The sequence below is a fragment of the Sus scrofa genome, chromosome 1, assembly GCF_000003025.6.
Source record: "Sus scrofa isolate TJ Tabasco breed Duroc chromosome 1, Sscrofa11.1, whole genome shotgun sequence".
NCBI classification, from domain to species: Eukaryota; Metazoa; Chordata; class Mammalia; order Artiodactyla; family Suidae; genus Sus; species Sus scrofa.
In genome coordinates, this window is record NC_010443.5 from 21,161,250 (window position 1) to 21,172,989 (window position 11,740).

The 11,740-nt window shown below is 41.7% G+C and overlaps 1 protein-coding gene across 1 annotated transcript in view; it reads right to left on the reverse strand.

Moving 5' to 3' along the window:
* The window catches only part of STX11 (syntaxin 11), a 42,451-nt gene extending 33,379 nt beyond the window's left edge, over positions 1-9,072 (reverse strand). The window contains exon 1 of the mRNA XM_021087115.1: positions 8,614-9,072. Within this exon, the coding sequence (XP_020942774.1) occupies positions 8,614-8,683 (70 nt within the window). The 5' untranslated portion in view covers positions 8,684-9,072. The remainder of the gene's footprint in view (positions 1-8,613) is intronic.

Below are 11,740 nucleotides of genomic sequence, written 5' to 3' on the forward strand. Positions count from 1 at the left end.
TAAAAAAAATAAAGTTTATTTTAAAAGTAAAGCAAAATAAGAGAGATGAGGGAGGGGTGCTATAATAAACTGAAGAAAATACATTTATTGCAAAGGCCTCTACCAAAGCCATTGAGGGAGGAAGCAATATGGAGGAAGCCACATCTGGGTTAGGAACTTTTCAAGATGAGGGATCCGCCGCCACTGTAAAGGCCCTGAGGCAGGAGCGTGCGTGCTTGGCTTCTTGGAGTGTGGGTGGAACAGAATGAGTGGGGAAGGTTGATAGGTGGTGGGGCTGGGAGGGGAATAGAGCATGTAGGACCTTGGTAGTCATGATAGTTTTGTTTTTTGCTTTTTAGGGCTGCACCTGCAGCATAGGGGAGTTCTCGGGCTAGGGGTTGAATCAGAGCTGCAGCTGCTGGCCACAGCCACAGCCAAAGCAACATGGGATCCTTAACCCACTGAGCGAGGCCAGGAGTCGTCCTTCCTCATGGATGCTAGTCGGGTTGGTAACCCGCTGAGCTGCAGTGGGAACTCTCCGTGGTAGTTTTTAATTTACTTTGGTTGAGAAGGGAAGATGTTGAAAAGTTTTTAGCAGAGGAGTGACCTAATGTGGCTTTTTTCCCCCACAATCCACTGTTGTGTTGAGGATAGATTAAGAGAGAAGAATGGAAGTTAGGTCAGCCAGTTAGAAAGCTGTGATGGTTAATTTTATGTGTCAACTTGAGTGGGTCTGAGCTGCCTGGGTATTTGGTGAAACATCATTCTGGGAGTGTCTGTGAGGGTGTTTCCAGATAAGATTAACCTTTGAATCCACAGACTGACTAAAGTAGATTGCCCTCCCAGTTTGAGGGAGCTGCATTCAATCTCTTGAAGGGCTGAATAGAACAAAAGGCAGGGTAAGGGAGAATCCGTTCTCCCTAGGCCTGAATGTCTTTGTGCGGGGACATCAGTTTCCTCCTGACTTTGAAATCGACCTCAAACTGGAACTTATACCATTTGCTCTCCTGCTTCTCAGGCCCTTGGACTTATGCTGCAATTATACCACCAGCTTCCCTGGGTCTCCAGCTTACCACCTGCAGTCTTGGGACTTCTCAGCCTCCAGAACCAGGTGAGCCAATTCCTTATAATAAATGTCTCTCAATATAGATATAGAGAGATGCATCTCTTAGTGTTTCTGTTTTTCTGGAAAACCCTGACTGACACAAAGCCATGGCAGTGGAGCTGGTGAGAGAGAAATGGGCAAGTTCTGGGTATGTTCCCAAGGAGGGGCTTGACAGGACTGGCTGATTAATTGGATGTAGGGTGTGAGAAGGAAAGAGGAGTCAAGGTTTTTCCTTGGAGCAACCAGAGAAAAGAGGTTCCTTATGCTAAGATGGGGAAGACTGCCTGGGAAGCAAGTTGTGGGGTCTGAGGGGAGGGTTGTAGGAATTAAGAGTTCCATTTTGTTTTTTGTTTTTTTGCTTTTTGTCTTTTTGTCCTTTTAGGGCCGCTCCTGCAGCATGTGGAGGTTCCCAGGCTAGGGGTCTAATTGGAGCTGTAGCTGCCGGCCTACGCCAGGGCCACAGCAACTCGGGATCTGAGCCTTGTCTGCGACCTACACCACAGCTCATGGCAACGCTGGATCCTTAACCCACTGAGTGAGGCCAGGGATCGAACCCACAACCTCATGGTTCCTAGTCGGAAACGTTAACCACTGAGCCACCACGAGAACTCCAAGAGTTCCATTTTGGACTCCTTAAGTTTGAAGTTGTGGAGTAGTCAAGAAGGCAGTGGGACAGATGAGTCTGGGATGATGGTTTCAATCTGGAAGTCTTCAGCATGTAGATGGTGTGTTGATAGAATTTAGATGTCTGAAATATGAGTCCTGGAGCATTTCAAATTTCAGAGGTCAGGAAGATGAAGAACAGGAAAGGGAGGGACATGAGAAGGTATAATCAATGACATAGGAGATAAACTGACCAAAAGTGATGTTCCAGAAGCCAAATGAAAAAATGTTTCAAGAGTGTTCATCTCTATCAAATGCTGTGGATAGAATTACGGTTGAAAACAGAGCAAGAGGCTTAGTCATATGGAGGTCAGTGGCAGACTTGATAAGAAGTCTTTGGTGGTATGTGGTGACCAAAACTTCTGTGGAGCCCAGAGAGAACAAAAGAGTAAATGGAGATAGAGGGGTGGAGGCAGTAGCTGGAAGGATATGTATGGTCAAAGGAAAATATTTTTGTTTTAATTAGATGATACACATATTTGTATGCTCTCGGGCATGAGCCGAAAGGGAAGGAAGAAATGACAGTGCAGAGGAGAAAAGGGATAATTGCTGGAGCAGGGCTCTTGAGTACATGGGCGGAGATGGGAGCCAAAGCACAGATGGGAAGCTGGGCTTCAATAGAAGATGAGGTTCTTCCCTGATGGTGGAGGAGGAGGCAGAATGTATGAGCACAGAAGCCGGTTAAATGTGGAAAAAGGAACATGTGTTATCAATGAAGAGACAAGGCCATTGACTGAGAGTGAGGAGTAAGAGAAAGAAGAAAGGATAAAGTAAAAAAATAGCTTCTTGGGGAGTTCCTGTTATGGCACAGTGGTTAACGAATCTGACTAGGAACATGAGGTTGCGGGTTCGATCCCTGGCCTCGCTCAGTGGGTTAAGGATCCAGCGTTGCCGTGAGCTGTGGTGTAGGTCGCAGACGTGCCTCGGATCCCAGGTTGCAGTGGCTCTGGTGTAGGCCGGTGGCTACAGCTCCAATTAGATCCCTAGCCTGGGAACCTCCATATGCCGCGGGAGTGGCTCAAGAAAAGGCAAAAAGACAAAAAAAAAAAAAAAAAAAAAAAAAAAAGAAAAGAAAAATAGCATCTTGGGACAGGAAGAGAGCAGATGGACTTTGAAAATATAATCAGATTGTTGAGTAGCACTGAGAGTTCATTTGAAGTCAAGGATCATGACTATAAAGGGAGGCCAGTTGATATAGTTGTGTGTTTTCAAGAGCCTCATTTTCCTACTTGGGCACCAATAAAACCAGGTAGAAGTCAGGTATAACCAGAGTTTGAAGCTTCCAGGTGCATATGGTAGAGGAGAGAGGAAAAGAGTGTTGAGGGTCTGTGCAAGGGAGTGGTAATAATGAAGGACCAAGGCATCTAAACCGAGTAAGCGTCCCTGTTGTGGCTCAGTGGGTAATGAGCCCTAGTATCCATGAGGATGCATGTTCAATCCTTGGCCTCACTCAGTGAGTTAAGGATCCAGCGTTGCCGTGAGCTGTGGGGTAGGTCGAAGATGTGGCTCAGATGTGGTGTTGCTGTGGCTCTGGTGTAGGCCGGCAGCTGCAGCTCCAATTTGACCCCTAGCCTGGGAACTTCCGTATGCTGCAGGTGCAGCCCTAAAGAGAGAGAGAGAAAAAAAAAAGTGAACCGAATAAGGAGAAGAGAGAGGCATGAGTGATGCTCTTGAGGCCATGTAAAAAGATATTAGGTTAAGGGACTGGAGATCCCTGGGTATCAAGAAATTTCTACAGCTGGGGAGTTAGAGAGATTCAGTTGGAAAAAATACAAGTTAGTTATCAGAGAGTGGACTATGAAGGGATGCAGATATTGATATTGGCAAGGTCTAGACTGACTTGTCTTCTCAGCAGTTGACCGGAACACCTTGTTTAGGCTCCCAGGTATGTCATCTATGTTTTAGACATTTTTCTGGAGAGCTTGGCTCGCACCTCCAGTTTGGAGGTTTTTGAGCCATGTGGACTTTAGGGTAAAGGCCAGATAAAGCAGGGCAAACCCTTGAAGAGGCATGTAGGCACCACATAAAGGCTCGTCCCTGGTATCCTGTATACATCATTCTGTGTACTCCTGCCATCCCTCATTTGAAGGGCTCATAAGCCCATTGAATCTCAGGGTTGGAAAGTCATCTACAGTCACTTTATATTGTCACACCATGTAGTGATCGCCAGCTGCCATTTCTCTTTTTCACGCTAGTTTTCCAATTATTTGAGGACATTTGTTCAACCTATCTTTTTTTTTTCTTTTTGCATTCTTTCTAGGGCTGCTCCCACAGCATATGGAGGTTCCCAGGAGAGGGGTCTAATCGGAGCTGTAGCCATCAGCCTACACCAGAGTCACAGCAACACAGGATCCAAGCTGCGTCTTCGACCTACACCACAGCTCATGGCAATGCCAGATCCTTAACCCACTGAGTGAGGCCAGGGATTGAACCCGCAACCTCATGGTTCCTAGTCAGATTCATTAACCACTGAGCCATGACGGGAATTCCTAACCTATCTTTTAAACATTGTGATAAAATAGATGTGGCACAAAATTGACCATGGTAGCCATTTTATTGTGTGAAGTTCTGTTGTGTTAAGTACATTCACATAGTTGTACAACCATCACCATCTAGTTCCAGAATTTTTTCATCTTCCCCAGGTGACAACTTTGTGCCCATTAAACACTATCTCCTCATTCCTTCTCTCCCGGCCCCTGGCAGCTACCTCTCTACCTTCTGTCTTTGTGAAATTGACTACGCTAGATACTTTAAATAAGGAAACATCATACGTTTGTCCTTTTATAAGTGGATTGTTTCACTCAGCATAATGGCTCCGAGGTTTATGGATGCTATAGCATTTGTCAGAATCTTCGTCCTTTTTAAGCCTGAATAATATTCTTCTTTCTGTCTCTGCTTTCATTTTTCTGGAGCATATACCCAGAAGTGGAATTACTGGATTGTATAGTGATTCTATGTGTGATTTTTTTCTGGGGTCATTATAGCAGCTGCACTACTTTGCATTCATACAGCAAGGCACAAGGGTTCCCAATTTTCCACCTCGTTGTTCACCTTTGATATTTTCATATACCCTATCTTTGATTTCCTTGCTTTTTAACACCCTGTTGGGCACAGGATGTTGTGTGAGTAAATGAATAACTGTTATTAACCCTGTATACAAGGGAAATGAGATTAAATGAATCAGTTTGTATTCAGCAAGCCCCACCTCTCACATCTCGTTTGGTCTTATCCTGGCCCCATGGGGCTAATTAAGTGGAAATTAATTTAAAGTCAAGCAGATTTTTAAATTCAGTTCCCCAGTCTTATTGGTGACATTTCAGTTGTGTAATAGCCACCGTAACTAGGGGTTATTAGTGGCCAATATAATTGAAAGTGCAGAATAGAACATTCCCATTATTGCACAGTTCTTTGGACAGCACTTTCTGGATCCTGGTGGCCACTTCTGCTTTGTATCATATTTGGATAAGCTTGTCCAGAACTGGATGGCTTAAAATTTAAGATGAACATCCTTCTTTTTAGTTCCCCCTGTGGTGCAATAGGTTAAGAATCATGTGGTTCTCTTGCTCTTGATGGCACCTTTATGAACACAGACTTAACTAAACTATTTAGATCGTTCTTTACATCCTTTGAAACACTTATCTGCTAAACCCTAGGTTTTGAAAAACATTGTCAGATTCACAGTGGAGATTGTGTCTATTCCACTTACTACTTTTTACCCAAAGCCTCATACAATAATTAGGACTCAGAGATTCTCAGTAAATATTTATTAAATGATGAGTGAGCGAATGACCAAAGTAAGCCTTGAGTGGAACTTGGGGGAGCTCAAGGCACTGATGGAGCACTTTTAGAGCGTGATACCCAGGCATAACAAGATTTAGGAATAAGTCCCTGGCACCGATATAACTCAAAAAGACTGTTTTTTTTTTTTGGCCGGGCCCTAGGCATGTGGAAAGTCCCTGGCCAGGAATCAAACCCACAGCCTCATAGACATTATGTCAGATTCTTAACCTGCTGTGCCACAATGGGAACTCCACTTTTTTTTTTAAAACAAAACATGGAATTTAAGCTATGTTCTTTTATCTAAATGTTGAAAAAGTAGCTTTAAAATTCCTGTAAGGATCTTGTCTATTTATAAAGCATCAACTCTATTTTATGAATATATGCCACTGTGAATATAAGCCAAAAAATGAATTCTGGGAGTTCCTGTCGTGGCTCAGTGGTTAACGAATCTGACTAGGAACCATGAGGTTGCAGGTTCGATCCCTGCCCTTGCTCAGTGGGTTAGGGAGCCGGCATTGCCGTGAGCTGTGGTGTAGGTCGCAGACGCAGCTCGAATCCCGAGTTGCTGTGGCTCTGGCGTAGACCGGCAGCTACAGCTCCAATTAGACCCCTAGCCTGGGAACCTCCATATGCCACCGGAGCGGCTCAAGAAAAGGCAAAAAGACAAAAAAAAAAAAAATGAATTCTGGATTTTATCATGTCAGCACATGTGCAGAGATCTTCTGTTTGTGCCCTCACATCCGCTTTCTACCACCTTCTGTCCTGATCTCAACCCTGGGAGGTTGAGCTGAATGGTTTATAACAGGCTCCTAGGTCCTTTGGCTCCCCTTGGGCTTGGACAGTAGGGAGCTCGTACAGGAGAGCAGAAGCAGGGGATGTGAGGTCAGGAAATTTATTCCCAACAGAAAGGCTGTCTGTGTCTCTCAGGATCAGGTCCCTGTTCCTCTAAAGTGTCCTGTTCTACATGATTCTCTCTGTCTTGGTTCCAGACCCCTCTCTCTACTCATGAGTCTCAAGCCTGGGGTACTATGGTTCCTACCTGCCTAACACCTTTAAAATAGTGCCCTTATTCATAAACCTTCCTTGAATTATTCTAATTTGAATGTGCCTTCTGTTTCACAAGGAGACTCTAACACAGGCAGCATCCTTAAAGGGGAGCCAGCTCTTGAACGTTTATACTTCGAGTCTACGGAAATCTTCCCTGATGATATTTTCATCTTATTTAAATCCATTGGTTAGCTTTTTTGAAGAAACAAGGTGGTATGCCATACAATATGAAATTTTCTCTGGTACGCTCAGACTAAAAAGATCTTCTCAGGTTCACAGGAAAATCATTTTGCGTATAGCTTCAGTCCGTAAAATGTAATTTATGTAAATATAGAAATAAGGTTTTATAAAGTAAATAGGTAAATTTTTAAGGTTTCCAAAGGCTTGTGTGTAACTCGTTACCTCAGTACTTGAAACAAGCTATCATTTTTCAATATACACAGCTTACCAGAGAACACAGTTTCTAACCCTTTCCTAAAATACTGAGTGTTTCTGTCCCCCTAAAATCCTTGCGTTAAAACCTGGTCCCCAGTGCAATGGTATTGAAAGATGGAGCCTTGGGAGGTGATTCAGTCATGAAGGTTGGAGCCCTCAAGAGCTGGATTAGTGCCCTCGTAGAAGAGGCCCCAGAAAGCTCTTTGGCCCCTTCTGCTGTGTGGGGACATAGGAAGAAGATAGCCATCTGTGAACCAGGAAGCGGGCTCTCACCAGACACCAAATTCGTCGGCACCTTGATCTTAGATTTCCCAGCCTCTGAAACTGTGAGAAATAAATTTCTGTTGTTTATAAGCCACCCAGTCTGAGTATCTTTGCCTGGCGTGTAGCCCAACCAGATTAAAATACCTTTGAAGCTCACAATTTAAACGTACAATTATTAGCAGACAGCAGATCATTAAAAAATAAATAAATAAACCCCATAATGCTAATACTCTTATCAAAGATAACCAACACTTATCATTTGGTTACAATGTGCCAAGCACGGTGTTAACATTTTCATATATTATCTTGTTTGATTTGCATCACGAATGTACAAGGTATGCACAACTCACCCGCATTTGACAAAGGAGGAAATGAGCCTTAAAATCTTCTGTCCACTGTCCCAGCACCAAGAAGCAAAGGACCCTAGATTCAAATCCTAGTGTCCAACATGAAAAGCTATGTTTTTAACGACCAATACAGCATCTAAGAGCAACATTAAAGACTAGAGAAGAACCAAAAGCTAAGAATGTTCCAAAGCCAATGACTTATTTCATTTGGTTACCTGCATTCAGAAAGCAATGTCAACATCGCAGTAAGCTTAGAAAAATTGCTAACAACAAAAAAGAATGCAACAGAGAACTCTCAGAGAAAAGCAAACCTCTTGTTCAGGAAGCTTATTTTTCTGTGCATGGTACACAAGAAGGGGTAAAAAATGAGGATGGAAATGGAACTATTTTGGTATTAGTTAAATTTTATCCTTGCCTACAGTTCCTGAAATTATACTATTATATTTTTATTTTAACCCAAATTGCCATGAAATGAAAACTTTCCTCTGACATAGTGGCGTATTTGTTGCAAGGGGCCTGAAGTTTAACATGTATTGGCTACTCTATGCATACCAATAGAACATATGCTGTGAAAGAGAATGGGCTAAAAAAAAAAAAAAATCTGGTCTAGAAATAGTATAATGGATCTGTTTCATAGCTCTTAATGCAACCGAGATTTTGCATAACAACTTGCGAAAGTATTTTAGGATGAGACTGTTGCTTAATACTCACTTTTGGTAAACCCTTTTTTGCACCATAGCCCTGTCCTGCGGAACTGATAAAAGTGAAACAGAAAAAGCACAAACAGAATGTAACAAATAAGCCATGCCTTTTACAGATACTATTTAGTCATAAGCCTACTGCTTTTGCATTTGAATACTTAAATTAGTTCTCAAAAGTGTAGCTTTCACCAGTAGACTAACCAGTTTTTTTTACATCCATGTTTTGTTCATTTAGAAGAATCTGTGCTATCCATTTATAAACTTTATATTTCTACAGCAAAAAAAGCCTTACTTTGGGATGGAGACATGGTTTTCTTCTCTTTTTCTTCTTCATCCATTCCATCCTCTTGCTGCAGCTCCATGTCTTTATTCCACTTATTTTTCCCTTTAACACACTCTGATTCCTTCTTCAGAGATGGCTTATAATTCCTATGAGTTCATGGGTTACAACCAGCCTTCTTCCAGGACCCAAAGGAAATTTAAAAGTACCATATTGGCACCCCAAAAAATAAACATGTTTCAAATGAATGTTTTAAAGATGAATTTAGTAAAAAGCGATACAGTCAAAATAGATACAGTAGAAACAGAAGTGTGAGCAGTGAACTCACAGATTCAATGGACAGTCTTTCCCTGAGTGTATCTGCTCTTGGGATGATGATCTTGTTAAGAAGAACTCTGAGAAGTCGACAGATGTTCTTCTTGGTCTCCAGCTCCTTGCCTTATGGACGTGCCCTTGTGTGATCCTTGGTAAGAGGTGGCACGGCCTTGCCTCACTGGGTGTTGAAAGCAGCCTGCTCTATTTGATTTCTGGAAACCCTCTTTTCTACAAGTTGATGATGGCAAAGGTGAATTATGAAACAGGAACTTTTGCCACAACTCAACATCCCTAGTCACAAAGAAACATTTATAAAACAAATGCCCTCATGCAGATTGAAACTTATAATTGATTACAGTGCAAATATGGGTGCTGGACATAATCTATTCATACCTTGTTTCTTTCATGGTCCTAGTACATTATCTCTCCAACTTAAGTAATGAGCACACCCCTCTTCAAGAGAAACAGATTATGTGGTACCAAGTATTGACAATTTACCTGAATGTAAGTACAAGGTACCTTACATAAACATGGCATAAATGCCTTATGACTACAGACTCTTTAAAAAACTATAATCTAGGAGTTCCCGTCGTGGCGCAGTGGTTAACGAATCCGACTAGGAACCATGAGGTTGCAGGTTCGGTCCCTGCCCTTGCTCAGTGGGTTAACGATCCGGCGTTGCCGTTAGCTGTGGTGTAGGTTGCAGACGTGGCTCGGATCCCGCGTTGCTGTGGCTCTGGCGTAGGCCGGTGGCTACAGCTCCGATTCAACCCCTAGCCTGGGAACCTCCATATGCCGCGGGAGCGGCCCAAGAAATAGCAACAACAACAACAACAAGACAAAAGACAAAAAAAAAAAAAAAACCAAAAACCAAAAAAACTATAATCTAGAAACCAAACCAGATCCAAGCCAATCTACACATTACAAATATAAAATTAATGATATTAAAATAAACAACATCTGAAGTTCCTGTCACGGCTCAGTGGAAACGAACCTGACTAGTATCCATGAGGATGAAGGTTCAATTCCTGGCTTTGCTTAGTGGGTTAAGGATCTGGTGTTGCTGTGAGCTGTGATATAGATTACAGATGTGGCTTGGATCTGGCATTGCTGTGTTGTGACGTAGGCCAGCAGCTGCAGCTCCAATTCCACCCCTAGGCTGGGATCCACCATATGCTGCAGGTGCAGCCCTAAAAAGACAAAATAAATAAATTAATATGCTATACTATAATATAATATAATACAATATAATATAAAACTACATCAGTTTAATGCTTTTTGATGAAGCAAAACCATGAATGTTTGTTCCAGAAGTAGAAAGGTGCAATGGGGTATTTTCTATTTCGCTTATCTCTACGACTCTCTTTATTTTGGAAACAATACTCATTTGAATGATCCTCCTGGTTAATGCTATGATTTTTCCTTTTAAACTATGCATTCATCTTGAATCATCAAGTCACATTTTTTTTCAGCTTTACTGAGGTATAATTGACAACATTGTAAGAAATTTAAAGTATGCAATAGTGGTGATTTGATATATGTATATCTTGTAAAAAGTTTTGTTTTTTTTTTTTTTACCATTTAGTTATCTAACATCAGTCATCTCACATATTTATCTTTTTTTGGTGGGGTGAGATCATTAAAGTTTTATTCTCTCAGCAAATTTCGATCATATGACACAATTGACACTTGAACAACATGGTGGTTAGGGGCACAGTAGACAATCAGGTGTATCTGTAGTTCCACATCTACTATTTGACGACCCACAAATCGTGTAGTAGGCATTTTATCGGGGGAAATAAAAAGTGTGTAAGTGGACCCATGAAGTTCAAACCTGTGTTGTACAAAGATCAACTGTACAACATTATCAACTGTAGTCACCGTATTTTACATTAAATCCTCAGACCTCATTTATCTTAGAATCTAAAATTCGTAGCCTTTTACCAGCCTTTCCTTATTTTCCCCAACCTGCAGGTCCTGACAACCACTTTTCTACTCTCTGTTCTTTTTTTTTTCTTTTCTTTTTTAAATTTTTTTTCATTTTTTGAAGTTTTGTTGAAGTACAGTTGATTTACAGGATTGTGATAATTTCTGCTATACAACAAAGTGATTCAGTTACCCATGTACACACATCTATCCTCTTTCAGATTCTTTTCCCATATAGATTATTACAGAATATTGGGTAGAGTTCTCTGTTCTATACAGCCAGTCCCTGTTAGCCAATCATCCCATATGCCTCAGTGTGCATATACCTATCCCAAACCCCCAGTCCCTCCCTCTCCCTCACCATAAGTTTTTAAAATCTGTGAGTCTATTTCTGTTCTGCAAATAAGTTCATTTGCATTCTTTTTTAAAGATTCAACATGTAAGTGATATCATGTGATGTTTTTCTTTCACTTTCTAACATCACTTAGTATGATAATTTCTAGGTGCATCTATGTTGCTGCAAATGGCATTATTCCATTCTTTTTTAGGGCAGAGTAATATTCCATTGTATATATGTACCACATCTTCTTTATCCCTTCCTCTGTCAGTGGACATTCAGATTGCTTCCATGTCTTGCCTATTGTAAATAGTGCTGTAGTGAACATTAGGGTGCATGTATCTTTTCAAATTATGATTTTCTCGGGATATCTGCCTGGGTGTGGGATTGCTGGATCATATGGTAGTTCTATTTTTAGTTTTTTGAGGCACCTCCATACTGTTTTCCATAGTGGCTGCATTCCCACCTACAGTGTAACAGGGTTCCCTTTTCTCTACACTCTCTCCAGCACTTGTTGTTTGTAGACTTTTTGATGGTGGCCATTCCTAGCAGTTCATGAAT